General features: G+C 35.0%; 1 protein-coding gene across 6 annotated transcripts in view; it reads left to right on the top strand.

Annotated features, from left to right (window-relative positions):
* Kcnt2 (potassium sodium-activated channel subfamily T member 2) overlaps positions 1-17,286 on the top strand; it is a 274,397-nt gene that overhangs the window by 210,742 nt on the left and 46,369 nt on the right. For all 6 annotated transcript variants that reach the window (XM_048357403.1, XM_048357404.1, XM_048357406.1 and 3 more), the window contains 3 exons: positions 1,685-1,790; positions 4,318-4,490; positions 15,550-15,684. In XM_048357403.1, coding sequence (XP_048213360.1) covers positions 1,685-1,790; positions 4,318-4,490; positions 15,550-15,684 — 414 coding nt within the window. The remainder of the gene's footprint in view (positions 1-1,684; positions 1,791-4,317; positions 4,491-15,549; positions 15,685-17,286) is intronic.

The following is a 17,286-nucleotide window of genomic DNA, read 5'->3' on the forward strand; positions in this document are numbered from 1 at the left end:
CTTGATGACCTGTGTGAACAGCTTCGTTCAGTGACTTTACTTTTCTCATTTAGTCGTTATCCCTTTTATTCAGTATGAAGCCACCGTGTTTCAAGTTCACAAACGGAGAAAGGGCTCTCTCCCTTTTCTAAGCATCTATATGAGGACGTACCTACCACTGCAGTGTGGTAGCTACAGCCTAGTCTGAAGTTCAGTTTGGTTCCACCTGATGTGTCGCCGTGACAAAAACACCCTGCCCCACAAATATGCCTGTGGAATCCGCAGGATTTTGTCAGGCGAACCGCTCCTCATCCCGATGAACACTTGTGCCGGGCGAGTGATATTAATGGCTGTGAGCGGCACACAGGTTCTAGTGACTTAAGTAATGTCATATCCTCTATCTCCCAATACTGTACATCTGAAGGTAATGTTCAACCTATGTATAGTAAACTGAAATGCTATGGAAATCTAAAGAGATCCCCCAATCCTTTCCAATCCTTCACAGTCTTTTTAATTACTAGAACCATAGGGACACTCACAGGACACAAACAAAAATGAAATGAATGGTCCAAGAGTACGCAAATGTACTTGTGGATCTAAGGCCCCGGGAAAGGGGGTTTTGATGGTTCGTATCTTAGCAGGAGATGATGTTTAGAATTAGGGTAGAATTAAAAAATATATGCTTCTAAAATTGCAGCATGAAAGTAATCATGATGCAGTGGTGGGGATTGCCTGCTTCTACACCAGAATTCCCTCTCTCTAGGCTCTCAGTAGGTCCGGAGAACAGATTCACTGGAGTCTTCTATTCCTGGTTTTGTGGGTAAATTGATTTCAGTCAAGAGCCTTTTGTATTTCTTAATTGTCTTAATTGAGGCTTCTCCTTTTTAGAAGCTCCACTTTCAGCCAAAATGTACAGGTGGCAATTTTTTTACAAGTCAGCAAACAAATGAAATGTCTTTGATACTGTTTCAAGTATGATTCAAGGAAAAACTCTGTGTTTAAGTAATTAAGGTTTTTCCCCTATCAATTAAGTATTTTTGGCTAATGAATATCGATGGAGTGACTCGTAATCATATGTTTTGCTTCAAATATGTTTCATCAAAGTAGTAATATTTATTAAAACGTATGTCTGCATGTTCTAAAATGGAGACTTAGAAATGTTTTCTAGAAAAAGACTTAAATATCCATTGACCTTATGATCTCTGTTGATGCAAAAATAATTCATAAAGGAATGATAATGGCTAGGTTCCAATAAAGTGGAACTTTGAGCTTCATAGAATTTCCACATGATAGGAAATTAATTCTTTTCTTTTTGAAATTTAATTCTTTTAGCTTTCCTTTCATTTTTTTGTCTTTTGGTGGTATTGAGATTTGAACTCAGGGCTTTATGCTTACTAGGCTAGTACTCTATAAGTGAGTCAGGTTTCTACCTCTTATTTTTATGTTTAGCTTATATTTAATAACTTTTTAAATTTCTCTCAACCACTTAAAAATATGAAAGCTACTGTCACAATCAACATCTTACTGTGGGCCAGAATTGGTTTGCCTACTTGTGTCCTTACCTATCTGTTTTTCAAACCACAAGGCAACATATAAAGAGTGACTGTCTAATCCTCATTTTATTAAGACAGAGGCACATTGTGGTAACTCCATATCCCAACGTTGCAGGGCTTACCTAGGAGCCATGTTTTATGCTGTTTTGCAGGTATGCTAAAGGTTACCCACCTTACTCCCCATACATAGGAAGTTCACCCACCTTCTGTCACCTCCTTCATGAAAAAGTGCCATTTTGCTGCTTAAGACTAGACAAGGTAAGCATTTGTTCCCCTTGTTTCCCCCCAGTATTTGGATGGTAGTACTTCCAAAGACAATTATCATTTCAAATGTAACTTTGATTACATACGTTACCTAACTTCATTAAAATAGACCTAACTACACTGTTCTTCAACTAAATCCATCAGTTGGTTATCTTTATAAAGGGGATGGAAAAGCATGAAAGAAACCACTTTTGCTAAATGTGCATTCTTAAATCAACTGCTTTTACATGGAAATCTCAGTGTGGGATTTTTGATAGGATAGTGTGAGCAAACACGAGGTCACACTTATCACTAGACCACACGGTGTAGTGGTCTTCCCTCATGTATGTTTCTTCAAACTTTTACAAAGATTTTCCCTCCTTCTTAAATGTTTCGAAATTCAACCATGCTAGCACTTTAATATTTTTCATAATGTAGATAACAGGGTTTGGGCTGCATGGTTTTTCTTTCTGAAGTATAAGAAAATTGATAAAGAATATTCTACACCTTCTACAGACTCAACTATATCACTAATTCTAGATAGGGCTTTTCCTTTATTACCAACTTTGGAATTAGAGCTGAGATCCCAGTTCTCCATTCATAAGGTATGCAACTTGGTCAACTACCTGCACTAAGACATTTCCTTTAATTTTAACATCAGGAATTTCAAAGACCTTTATGTGTGGTTATGTGCACCAATATGTGATAAATTAAATGCCTGATTACATGCTATAAATTAAATGTTTGTCCTCTTACTCTTTCTTGTGCTTTAATTTTTTTCTGAATTCATTTTCATATTGGCTAGAATATGTCCATTAGATTTGCTACTATGAAGACTTTGTTGTTAGGAAATATTGCCAATTACACTTTACCTACAAATATCCTTTTACTTTGTGGTTATTCTTGGAAGACAGTTTTCCTCAGTGTCTAACCCCAGATTATTATGGGCTTTTCTTCCTTCCCTTCCCTTTCCTTTTCTCCACTTCCCTTTTCCTTCCTTCTTATCCCCAATCCCTCCCTTCCTTGCTCTTCTCTTTTCTGCCTTTCTTTTTATTTATTTTTATTAGTACCTTTATGTCTTTATTTAACACAACTTCGTATAAGTTTACTGTTGAAAGACAGCCTTATTTGTAATTTTTGTTCCTTGTAAGTAGTCTCTCTTTTCTTATTGATACTTTTAGATTTTCTTGTTGTCCTGGCTGATCTATACTTTCATTATGATGTACATAGCTGTGCATTCTCTTTATTATTTGTGTTGGTAGTTGTTGACTTTCCTTAGGATTTGAGTTTCTTTTCTGCTTGAAGAATAATTATCTATCAACATTCCATTGGGTAAACTTTGAGTTTCTTGTGGTTTCCAGTTATTCTGGTTAAACGCATTTTAGATAGCTCATGCTATCACTAATACTTTCTATGTGTTCTATCCTGGCATTTGTTTCTTTTCTTCTCTGTCTTGAATTTTAGGTGACGTCTTCAATTCTGTCCGAAATCGATCCCTTCATTTTTATTCTTTATATGACTTACATGATCCTTTGAGTTCACTATGGAATTAGAAAAGTTACATAGAAATAGATATAGATATTACATACTTTTAACCTTTTGTTTGGCTGTTGTAAAGGGTGTTTGTCCTTTCTTCCTACTTTGCTTCCTTTTATTTTTCCAAACGTGTTTAACAGCTTATACCTTCTGAATGTAATAGCAGCAGAGTCTGTGGTGTTCATGGGATGATGGTCTTGTGTATTGCATCTGTTTTACTCATGGCATTTGACTCTCGCCAGTGTTTCATAATTTGTATTAAGAGACGATAGCGAAGAATATTCTAAGACTGATGAATCCACACAAGACTAACTAATCTCAACACAAGTAAATAAAAAGAAATCCTTGTAGAGATATATCAGGGCGAAAGAAGAGGACACCAAGCAGCTCTCCATGTTTAAGAGTAGAGTGTGCTTAGCAATATTAATTAATCCCAGCAAAGCTTAAACTCACAGGAAATAGCAAAAGTCTTTCTGAAGTTTTCTCAGGCCAGTAATGGATCTTGGTAATGTGTTGTTCTTGTTTTTATTTTTATTATTATTAGCTTTCTTTTGAGTACTGACATTATTACCTATGGTAGACCAGGTTTCCTTGTGGGTTTGTTTTGTTTTATTTTGTTTTCTTTTCTCAGGTTATCATTTTAAGTTTTCAGTATGGGGAATGTTGCTGAGGCTATTTACTTATAGTCATAGATATTTCTAGAAATTAAAGACATAAATGTGCAGATAATTTCTAATACACATGTCATCTTGTGGTAAGTTGTAGCTTTCTATGCAGTGACGTTGCTGACTTTCTCAGTGTTGAATTGTACACTCAGAATTCATTTTCCCCTGCTTGTACACTTTGATTCCTTCCTCAAGTGGGAGATTGGAGCCCATACAGATGTAACTGCTGTCAAATTTGTGAGATCAGATTGATTTTACATTGTCATATATTCTAATTTTTCCCCTCCAAATTATAGTGAAGTACAAAAATGGCATTTCTTTGTATAATTTTTCTTCTCTAGAGTTGCCAGCATAACTACTACGAGGATGCAAAAGCCTATGGATTTAAAAATAAGCTAATTATAGTTGCTGCTGAAACAGCTGGAAATGGATTGTATAATTTTATTGTACCTCTCAGGGCATATTATAGACCAAAGAAAGAACTTAATCCCATAGTACTGCTATTGGATAACCCGTAAGTATGTTTTAAAGTTGCAAACAAGACACAGTTTTAATATTATTTTATGTACATAGAAATAATTGACTTTAATTTGTTTATAGTATTTTAAATCAGATACATTATGGTACACAATTCATTGGGAGATATATTCTGTGCAATGATTTTTAAAAAGTTATTGAATAAAAAAACACCACTGGAATATTCTGAGAATGTCATTTAAAATTATTATACAAGTTGAACTCTATTCATAATACCATGGGAAATAGACACTTGAAGTAATTACTTCCATTTTGCCAAATTAATCAAACTGACATGAAAATAATCTCTTCCCAAACCAGACAATTTTGTTTTCTATATAATGAACCATTAAATATCAGAGAAGCATTTATTGATCCATATTTATCTGTTATATCATGAAACTTGGTCAGACAGTCTCACTGCGCTACTGTTAAAATGTTCACCTTATAACACAGTCCAGGTAATGTTTGTGTCAAACTATTGGATTAATTTAAAGACTAAGATTCAGAAAAGTCTCCCACAAATACAAATATGTCACAGAATACAATAGTCAAAGCCATTTTGTTCTGCAGTTATCATGACATTCCTATGACTAGAAACTGATAGTGGGTAATCCTTAGGTAAATATATTTCAGGATTTTTTTCCCTATTCTTTGTTCATTGTAAGGTGATACAATTTCAGGGTAAATTAAATGATCTCAAATTCCATTATTTCTGGCTTTTAAAATAAAGGTTTCTCTAGAGAGATTTTTTTTAATCCCAATATATTGTCTCTTCTTGGCATTGCTTTTCTCCATATACCAACATCAGAAGACTTATTGATGTATCCTTATCTTCTTTATGTTTTTAACAGTATCTTCACAGTGGTAACTAAAATCTCGCAGTCAGTGGAAGAATTTCCAAGGATCAGGATATAATACCCTCTTGATAGCAAAGGAAGTGGGGAGTTATTTAAGGCAGGCATGACAGAACAGAAAGTCGGACCCAGTATCAGAAGCAATCACGGCATAACAAAACGAGCCCCAGGAGAGTCCCAGTGCCAGTGCCAGTGCCTTGGCACAGCGTCCCAGCCCCTCCCAACTCTGTGAACATAGCCTTACTTGTGAATCTTTTCTGGGGGAATGAGGGCTTCAGGGGCGAAGCTCACCTGGCAAGAACAGAGACCCTAAACCATGCCAACTCAAATTTGTGAGGTTTGGGGTTTTGTTTTTATGTTGGTTTACAGCGTGTACACCCACTAGGGATACGAATATCTGCACACTGTCCTAGAGTAGCTCCATCATGGATGATTTGAATCTAGGTACATCCGTTCAAGCCCCAGATCACGGGAGAAACGTCAGGGTGAAGCTTGACAGGGAAGCTGAAGAAGAAAGCTTGTGGTTTCAGCAGCTTCTCTTGTAGGGCAAAGGCCAGCAAGGTCCTTTCCTCTTCTTTGTGTTATTTTGAGATAAGATTGCACATTCTGAAGCAAACCTCTGCAGCTGTCTCCCTAAAACACAGTCTGTGCAGTTGTGGGAGCAAGTCTGTCCGCATGAAACAAAACCAAAGTTTCCTTTCCAACCTCCGGTCTCGCTAATGAGTCTGATCTTGTGTGTCTTTAGTTCCTCTTCTTACCCCATATTAGGAACCCATGGTAGCAGGAGTACGAAGTTCCAATAGCCATGCTCCATAGTCTGTTTCTGTTTGTTTTTAAATATTAGGTCACCAAAATGTCTGATTATTGAATGCCGAGTTTGTACACTAGGATCAGGTGGTTGTGCAGTCTAATTCCTGAATTTGAGCAGGGAAATCTGAAAATGTCTCGATAACTGACAAATTGGATTGTTCTGTCTAAATATAATATTCTTATCTAAGAATACTTCATTTGAATGTGACCATAAAGATCATGTAAAAAGTTCATATTATTACTTAACCTCTTTATAAGTGAAAACCATTGAACATTTCTACTCATCATCATCAGACCAGACGTTTTGCCATTATTTTCACCAGAAATAGGTTCTCATGACCCAGAGATGGTTTAGCATCAGAGCCCATACCAAAATTTATAATCCTGAAGCTTGCAGCTGAGCGTGCAAAGCTCTGATGAATGGTTCTTTATTTATAAGTGGTATAAAACAGATTCTAAAAGTCACAGGACATCCAAACATACTCTCCAATGTCGAATTCTAAGATCACAGCCTTCTATAAAATTCCTAGCTCATTGTGCTTTTGGCTGTATGAGCTTACTTATAAGTCTTTGGTATGGAAAAAGTATATGTTAATTGACAGTTATTTTTGGAGGCAAGAACATGTATTGACTGCAGGTTTTTTTTCTTAGTCATTCCATTAGCCTTTGTTATGATTTACTGTTTGGAATCTAATTGTTTGCCTGATATTGCAGGTTGATGATTCTGGGAGAGTTTGATTTTATTTCAAGACACTAAATTACAGCATGCTATACATTATCACTTTCAATTTGTTGATTAGGCTGCAAATACCTGTTGTAATGCCTCTTATCTTCCTGCATACTACCCCAGGGGTATCTAGCATTTTTATTTGTTGTACTCTGTTTCTTTGGACAAGAATGAGGAAACAATGTAAACACAAATAAATAATGTTCCTGGTAGTTTTACGCAATTCCCTCTTCTTACTTTTCCTTTTAAATATTGAGACATTTGTTCTGAAGTGACTCACATTTTTCGACCTGTCATTTGATATTACAAAATGAACTTTCTTCTTTAACATTCTTCCATGTGATAGGGATTTTTACAATGACTATATGTACTTTCCTATTATTACTTAGCTTGAGAGCTTGATGCTTATGTCCCCATGAGTAATGCTGAAATTAATAATAGGCATATGGCCATTTAGAAAATTTATTACAAAGAACAACCAATTTAACATGACAGAAATAAAATATGACATCATATTATGGAATTTTAAAATGGTAATTAAATTTATAATGTTCATACATAGCATATGATGAAATAAATGTTCACAACCCAAATGATAGTTAAATAAAACACAGAGTTATTGGAAAAATTTTTACTTGGTTCATTAGAACACTTCTAGTCTTTTCACATTTCATTTAAAACTGGACACAAAAAAATGTAAGTGCCAATCTTACACGACTGACTTTTAACTAATATGTGGCTTACTCAGCCAGTCTGTAGAGTCTTTCAAGAAAACTTCAGCTTATTTAACAAGTAATGATGGTGGTAGGAATGTGGCTTAGTGGTAGAGAGCTTGCCTCGTATGCATGAAGCCCCAGGTTTAATTTCCCAGTAACACATAACAGAAAAAACTGGAAGTGGCCCTGTGGCTCAAGTGGTAGAGTGATAGCCTTGAGCAAAAAGAAGCCGGGGCAGTGCTTAGGCCCTGAGTTCAAGCCCCAAGACTGGCAATAAATAAATAAATAAATAAGTAAATAAATAAATAAATAAATAAATAAATAAATAAGTAAGTAAGGAATGGCTAGATACTTTGTATATCAATGCCCCTCTTAGAGAAATTCAAATGCCTCACACAGATCTGAAATAATACACAAGATTAGCCCCTCTTGATTGGCCTGTTACAGGAACTTGAACCTCCGTGGACAGTCTGAACTTTTGGCATGTGAAATGGTTAGAACTCTTCCCGAGTTATTGTGAGACTGAGATACAATACATAAAGTACTAGTGCAAGATCTGCTACATAAAAGGCGGTGGAGAGATGCTAGTTTTTTGAAAAAACAATGCTATCCCTTTGCAAATATACAGAAGGACTTATGTGAAAACCCAGTTTAAAAAAAAATTCAATGTAGCAGTGAGGCTCAGTAAAGACTGTGCTGGCCTAGCATACCTGGGGCCTTGAGTTCAAGTCCCAGTATAGGAAGGAAGGAAGGAGTGAAGGAAAGAAGGAAGGAGAAATATATGTTAAGTAGTTACAATTAAACTTTAATAGCTTATGAAAGGTTAAACCACTTAAAAGTATAAATATGAAAGCTTGACAAAGTAAACTGCTCATAAAATAATATTTTACTTGTTTCTTGAACTTAAAATTAACACATTGAATTACTGAGATTATGAGTTTCATAGTGAGTTATTCAGCTCCTGGTGCTTACTAGGTATTTAATATTTGCAACAGTGTCAATTTTTTTATTACAAGAGACTTTATAAGGATATGAAGTTTTGGACCCATAAAAAGTTATACTTCTTTGTAGAATTATACTTAGGATAATTAGTGAATGTGCTCATTTCCTTTATTTACTAATTCTCTATGCTTATAGATTTTTTTTATTTCATTAATTACTAATTATGGCTTGTTTTGCTTTGTTTAGGTTTATAAATTTATTCTTCTCTATATTTCTTTTCCTGCCTTGCTTATCTTTATCTTATTGATTTGAAATATTTCTTTATTTTATTCTGAATTTTTTTTGTCAGTCCTGGGGCTTGACCTCAGAGCCTGGGCACTGTCCCAGAGCTTTTTTTGCTCAAGGCTAGCGCTCTACCACTTTGAGCCACAGCATCACTTCTGGTTTTCTGGTGATTAATTGGAGAAAAGCCTCATGAACTTTCCTGCCTAGGCTGGCTTGTAACTGATCCTCAGTCTCTGGAGAAACTAGTTGTCAGCCATTGGCACCTGGTTTTATAACCAACAATTGTTGAAATCTGTTTCTTAGGGGTTAAAGATTTTTGTGGTGCTCTTTAGTTAAAACTGTCAATCATTAAAGCTGTCATTCCTGCAAAGTTTTCCTTAACATGATTTCTTATAGTATAGATAGGCAATCTCTCTGTAACAGAAAAAAAACAAACAACCCATACATATTTTTTGTCTGTTTTTATAGTTCTTTTTCCTACATTCAACTTTTCATGTGTATGTTAGAGATGAAACACACAGAGACATCTTTTGTGTTTTATAAATGTTTCATGTGTCTGTTTAGTATTTCTCAATACTAATGCTTCTCAATATTAAGGTTATGTTTATCAATCAACTATCTCCCAATGACTGAAAAGACTGGCTTATAATGAACCAATGATCTAATTTATTTTACTCAGTTTTGAAGCAGATTGTGCCATAACCACTCTCCTCAGTTTGTATAAGTAAGCTGGAACAATATACAGGAATGTGAAATTGACATTTTCATTACATTTTATGGTTATAGTTGAATCATATTTTTCAATAGCAGTAGTTGAAGTATCTATTTATTTAAGAAAATAAAATCCCAAAAAGTATGGCATAGCAAACCCTTTATGTTAAATATGGTTTATTGGGATTATATATTTTTCAGAGTTCAGGGGGCTTGATTTACCTGTAACAAAGTTAAAAATCTTGTAAAGATGAAAAATTCAAACTCAAAACAAGTTGTAAGATTTGAGTGGTTGGTTGCTGTGGCAAGCCCATGAGTGTGACATATCCCACCTACAAAAATTCAGGCCTCTCCTAAAACAGACTAAGCTGGATGACCAGTTAGCTATAGAAGTCAGACATGCAAAGGAACACATTCAGCTTTCTCTCCCCAGAATGATCAGCACAACATAACATAACGTAACATAATGGAATAATTTACTCAATTCCTCCCTGGATTTGTTATCTTATTACACAGAATACTTTTTCAAAAAATTTAAAATAAACTGAATTATTCAGTATGACTAAATAATGTTACATGCCTATAGAATAAAGATAATATTAATGTGGACAAATGGTCAGAGAAAATAGCACGAAGCAATTGATATGATCTGAACTTGAAAGAATGGATCAATTGTAGAAGGAGTTTATTTAGTACACACACACATATACATACACACATATATACATATATGTATGTACATGCATATGTTTATATATGTATATACATGCACATGACTGCTACATAAATTATTGGTACTTCAAATGCTTATTCTCTATGAAACTATGAAAAGTTGTAAACAAAGGGAATATGATAGAAATAGGTTTTAAAACAAAGCCCAACACAGGCCAAAATATTTTGCAAATCCCCACAAAATTCCAGTTCATCCATTCTTCTTTCTTGCATACTTCCATTTCCTTCTACATCACAAACAGAGATGTAGAAGGATCCTAAATCTGTAAGGCAAACAGCCTTCTTCATTTTAAGAAGCCAAACAATGCCTAGGAAAAGGGAAATGGAAATGTCTACCATAAGTCACCATCAGAAGATGCTAATCCATGTACATTATTATTAGATTTCTTCAAAAGAGCACATACTGTATACTATAACAATATTCTAAAGTATTTGGGGGTATTGCAAAAAATAATGTAAAAAATCACACAAAGTTGTGCATGTCAAGACTACGTAAACTGAGGTAATTGTTATTATTAATATTACTATTATTTTTGTGTTTCTGTAGTTGGATTTTGAGGCCTTTATTTACATGTCTAGTGCCCTACTATTCAAGCCACACCCCAGTTCCAGTGTTCTGTCCAAAAATCAACATCCTAAAAATGACTACAATAACTAATAGTGTAGAGTAAAAATAACTTATAAACTAAATAATTGAGAATTTACAAAATTAACTGGGGATACATTTAATACATGTAGTAATATTGGGCCTTTTAAATGATGACAAAGGAATTAATTGTTGAATCAATTTGGTCAGAATCAGAACAGTAGTATTCTTTGAAAGATTTCATTTTTATCATCACTTACTGTAAGCAGGTTTCCTTTTTTCTTGGAGTGTAAGGAGATAGGTGGACAATCAAGAGTAAGAAAATAGACAAGGAGGAAAGAATTGGTGTAGTTGGAGCTCAGCAATTGGGAAACTGCAGGTGCTTTGATTTCCTTTGTCTGGAACTTCCTCTCCTTTTGTAGCAGGTTCTTACTCTTTATCTCACAACTAATTATCCCCTCCACACTGGTTTTCAATCTTGCCTTCTGGAGGCAACCTGTCGTTTTTTAGAATAAAAAATATATTTCGTGTTGTGCTTTTGTATATGTATTTTAACAATCTCTGTGTTCCTAAATTAATCTGTTATTCTTTTGTAAATATGCATTAGGTAGAAGGTTGGGGCACACACATGCTGGGTGAATAGATGAGTGAATAAATTAATAATTGTAAAAGAAATACACCAAAATGGTTTCAGGTTTATGATCCTTCCATATGTATGTAAACATTAGAGTTATAACAAATGGTGCCCAATGCTGTTTATTGAGTACATCGATAAAGGTGAAATATGTTTATTGTAGTAGTCCATGTTTTGCATGGGATATAGTGTCTCTATTTGACATATTGACACTTTTTGGAGCATGTTGTACTTACATCTTCCCTGAACAAAAAATAGGCTCAGAAGCAACATCCTTAATAGGCATTTAAACCTCTTGTTTTAGGTGCAGAAAAACCTTTACCTTCTTCATTTTCAAGGCCTCCTCTGCAGGAGAAACTTTATAATTTATTGAGACGATATTTTAATCCTCATTAAGAGTACTAACTCAGTACCTTTTGTACAATTGTACCATAATGTTTCTGATTTAGAAAAACTAAGTACTCATGTTTAACAATTCTGAGTGCATGGTGCCTTTGCACAATCAAGGCAAATGACAACTTCTAGTTAATGTTAAGAAAAACGAAAGACAGACTCTTGTCATCAATGTTCAGTTTTGGAAATGCAAACTAAGTGAACTTGCCTCCTTTCTCTAGAAGTGCTGCCACTGTTGTGACATTGTGTTTCATTTTGTAACCCGTCTGCCACTTAGGCCAGATATGCACTTTCTGGATGCCATCTGTTGGTTTCCAATGGTTTACTACATGGTGGGCTCTATTGACAAGTAGGTGACTCAGTCCTCCGCACTTCGCTGTGTGGTGTCCTGTGGTTTGTCCCGTGCATGATGCGTGTGGTCCTGTGTCTCTACCGCAGACATGATAGAGCATGCATGTGCAGCTTATGTCTGTACCTTACTTATCTTATATTAAAGTTCCTAAGCAGTAATCCATTGTTGAATTCAAATGATCTCGTTGCATGCCGATATTGTCAGTGTGCAAAGCTACTTCCATTCTGTGTCTTCTACTGAATGAACTTTATTATTAATTATTATTGTTATCATTAAAATGGCAAGAAAAAAACCCAAAGATTTACCATTGTGATGCACTGAGACCTTTAACAAAACTTATGAGACTCTTTATGATATTTTAGAAGAGCTCATTAACTTGGAGTCATAAATAGCAATAGCTTATTTCTGGACAGATATAAGAGTTGGTGATATTTAAAATGCATATTTAGCATAAAGTCTTGTAGGTGTAATGTATTAACATAAAATTAGATATATTTATGCCTCATAATGGCAATACATATGTGAAAAATAGGAAAGCAACTAATAAGAAAAAAGTAAGACATGTTACTTTGTCCATTTACAACAGCTCAGAAATAACTTGTAAGTAAAATGTTGCAAATGACCAGCTGGGAATGTTAGTGCTTAGGTTTCATCCTGCAGATGTTGAGTAGCACCTTAAAATTATTTATTAGCTGTGGATAAAAGAAAGGTCAAGCATAACATCATGAATTAATAACCCCCATTATATATTAAAATATTTTGCTTATGTTTGACTCCTCTGGCTGAATTTAAACTTGTAGATGTCACCCGCTAGCTCCTAGAAAAAGGAGTCAGTCAAAAACATGATGATTAGATGAACTTTAAAAAAAAATTTTAAATCTTTATAAAATGGCTTGGGCCGGCTGCCACCTGGTGGCAGAACCGCTTAAAACAGGCGCACAGAAAACAATGAAGACGCTGGGGAGAATTGATGTCAGTTGGAACTCAGTGGTCTCCTACTCAGGAAAAGGAAGACAGGAGTCAATGTCATATCAAATGAAGAAGAAAGTAATGTATCTTCTTATGAAGGACAAAATTTCCACAGGGTTCAGGGTTATCATTTCAAAGGCACACATGTCCTGTAGATTTAAGCTCTATGTAAATGGCAACTATGAGAACCTTTACCTTAATTAGAAGTAATTAAACCAGCCAGCCAAAATTGAGGATGGAGTTAACTGATACATGTGGATATGGGTAGCTGTTACAAATATAACACAAATAACTGCCAAGGGTGATCTTTTTTTGTCAAGTATCAACTTCAGCTTAAGTTATACTGTCATCTCCTTAACCAGCCAAACCTACCTCTATCACTACCTTTTTCTATAAAATTACAGTACAGTAGAGCTTTCTTTTCTAATGGGAAAAATTATGAAAGCTGAAATGTGACGGTATAACTTAAAATTACAAGTTGGGTTGAAGACAATTGACTTAGTCATAATTTTTATACTCCAAAAGTACCATATCATATTAATTTTCCTATTTACTTATTTATTTATTTAGCAGTGCTGGGATTGAACCCACAGCCTTGTACATGCAAAGCAAGCATTCAGCTGCAGCTCCAGTATCTGTTTTTGTTTTTGTTTTTTGGTGCCATTCCTAGGGCTTGAACTCAGGACCTAGACACTTAGCTTTTATACTCAAGGCTAGTGTTCTACCACTTGATCCACAGGTCTACCTTGGCTTTGGGGGGTTTAATTGGAGATAAGAGTCTCATGGACTTTCTTGCCTGGGTTGGTTTTGAATTGCAGCCCTCAGATCTCAGCCTCCTAAGTAGTTAGGATTAGTGGAGTGAGCCACTAGGCCCTGGCTTTAGTCACTCTTATTATGAATTCATTTAAATAGATACAAGAATAATTATGATAAACATTCTAAGAAATTCCCACGTATTTTCAGGGAAACTTCAAGGTCATCTTCTCCATTGGATATAAAGAAATAAATGCATAAATTACTTTAAATAAAATAAATTACTTTTATCATAAAATTCTGTGTCCACAGTGTTAGCCATAATATTTCTGCCACAGATCCATTGCTTCTGACTCAATGAGCTATTTTTTTTTCTGAGAATCTTGTACTGAAGGCTTTGGTAAAGTTCACCTCATCAGAAAAAGAAATTTCTCTTCCCACCCTTCCATAAAAGGGAAGGAGTCCTCTGAAGTCTACAGGTGGAACTCAACCAGTCATGGACTTGGAAATGCTTTTCAGGGACTCATACACTCAACTTAAGGATCTAAAAAGTCATTCTTTAGGTTTTACATTTCCTTGTGTAAATCAGAAGATGAGTCAACCACTTAATCTAATTTTCCTTGTCTGTCTTTAATCAGCTTCAGACATAGAGTATATACTTGTCACAGATCACTTAATTTTATTCTCTTGATCTATTCAATTCCATTTAGTCAAAAGGCAAAGAGAATAATTGTTTTCCTGTTAGCATTGTTGATGGTCAACATCTTTTCATTTAATTCACTGGGAGAATATTAATTATTTTGTTATAGATTGGAGAGAATATTAATTTCCAAAGAACATGTGGGATATTTCATCAGAGGTAGGGAAAAGATTGATGCTATGACAGCTCACAGATTATTTCATTCTAATTTAAGTCACTTTATTCATCTGAAGAATGTTAGTTGTTTAATCAATTCAACGTCAATCAAGCTCAACAACTTGGGCTGACTAAATGGTAGGCCTGAATAAAACATATCTATGAATTTCCCACACTGTTGGCCATGTAGAACTAATTTATACTATATAGATCTTACACAAAGAAATAGCAGACACTTAAAATAAATATTTCATTGTTTTATGTGTGTTGATGAGGCTTGGCTAGTTAAATTAATATTAATCATCCATATCTTAGTTACCCAAAGCACCTTAGAAACAAACAATTCAAGTGTTGTGTCTTTGAAGTAATTTTTTAACTATAAAAGCATAATTCTAACACCCTCCCTTTGTATTTGATTATAAACTAGGTGTTTTCCCTGTATCGGTGTATAATTCATAGGTATTGTTTAATAGGGATTTCTAACACAGAGGCTTTGAAATAGTTGAGATATAGTGAAGTTTAACGAGCTCTCAATAAAAATGATTTCCTCTAAGCAGGTAATATTGTGTGTGTGTGTGTGTGTGTGTGTGTGTGTGCGTGTGTGTGCGTGCACCATGAAAAGCCCTCATAGGGTACCATATCTGTGGAAGTTTGGTTTACTGATAAGCAAGTTTGCGCACTTTCCCACTGTGGTTTATTTAAAGTCTACTTTGGTCTGTTCATCTTTACGAAAGCCTAGATGACTTGCTCAGGTGCGGAGTCAGCTTTGCGGCCAACATGGTGGTGGTGGACAAGGAGAGTACCATGAGTGCCGAAGAAGACTACATGGCGGACGCCAAGACCATCGTGAATGTGCAGACCCTTTTCAGGTGGGTGTGAGGAGTCCCAGTCCCGTCAGCAACGAGGTGCTGAATGTGCATGAGTATTCCAGTCTAACTCTCTGTCTTCATTCATGTATTCTAAAGCAAAATCCTTGCCGACCTCACACATAACTGACACTACATGAAGTTACATCTCCAATGCTCTATCTGTAATTCTTCTCAAAAGAATACGTACATACATACATACATACATACATACATACATACATATACATATATATGGCTATAAAGGAAAAGAAAAATGGTACTTTTCAGATATCATAATCATACCACATTTTAAGCATTGTAGGCAGTAGAAGTCATGATTAAACACCTGCTTATCTTTGTTCTGATTCAGATTTCATGCCTCACGGTGGCAAAATATGCATGAAACAAGGAATAAAAGATGACAAAGCTATGAGCATGCAATTTGTGCAGTTGAAGAGCAGATTCATAACCACTCCCCTCCCTATTTTCGTGTCTTTCATTCATTAAACCGACTCAGATATGAAGCCCCGTGATTATCATTGAGTATGTGTGAGCATTTCTTGTTATCAGCAGACTCAAGAGTCATCTAGAAATCAAAGTGTCTGTGATCTTGGAGATGACTGTCTGTCGAACGTTTAAAATCTTACATATTAGCAAAATCACTGTTTCTGTTTATAAGTAAGTTTTCTATCAGCTTACCGAAAATATGAAAGGCATTTCTCCAAAAAGTCTTTACCTTTCATTTTATGAAACTAGCTTATGTTTGTACTCAGAGGTTAACAATTTATACTTCAACCTATGAAAATTATTCAAAATATACTTCCTTGCACTTAGTGAAATAGCGGCTATGACTTTACAGGGCATAGGAAAGGAAAATACAGAGATAAATTATTTTTAGTTGGGTATCCAATAGTTTTGTTGTTGTTTTGAGAAACAGAAATTGTATAGTCATCCTCATTTAGCCTGTCTGTTGGCCTCCTTCTGGTTCTCATATTCCAAAAGAGTCTGTTTACCTTTCCTGTCATTTTTTGGTGTATATTGCTTGTATAAAGAGTTATCAGAATGATATTCTAACAGCATATATTTTAGTCAGGTTAATGACTGTTGTTGGGTTTCAGTAAAGCCTTTACCTCTTCTTTCTGTAGGTAGATAACTCAAAAACTTATGACATCATAAGACCTGATGGGCTATTTTGATTTTAACAAGGGTGATCACCTGCGAGTTGGAAATTTTAATTACAATATTTTCTCTCAGAGACCTTGAAATCCTTCACTTCTCTTTATTTCCCTTTGCACATTTGCATTGCTCATGACTAAATCCAGCCCAATTACTTTGTGTGAGATGATGTTACTCTTTATTTTAGCATTCTAAAAGTCTGGAAAATTACTTGAGTTGATTACTTTGACATGAATTGAATGGATTACTTTGGCCTACATTTTATTTTAATTTTCAAAGCTAACAGGTCAGATTCATTTTCAGAAAAATCTTTAGCCTAGAGCTACGATGGATGGAGATGTAATTCAAGGATATACTGGTAGTAGAGATGCCCTGACTCACAATTTCTTCATGAACCATATACTCAAATAACGTTAAGCTTCTTCTTCAGAATATGGAGCACTTGAA

The sequence above is a fragment of the Perognathus longimembris genome, chromosome 11, assembly GCF_023159225.1.
Source record: "Perognathus longimembris pacificus isolate PPM17 chromosome 11, ASM2315922v1, whole genome shotgun sequence".
NCBI lineage: Eukaryota > Metazoa > Chordata > Mammalia > Rodentia > Heteromyidae > Perognathus > Perognathus longimembris.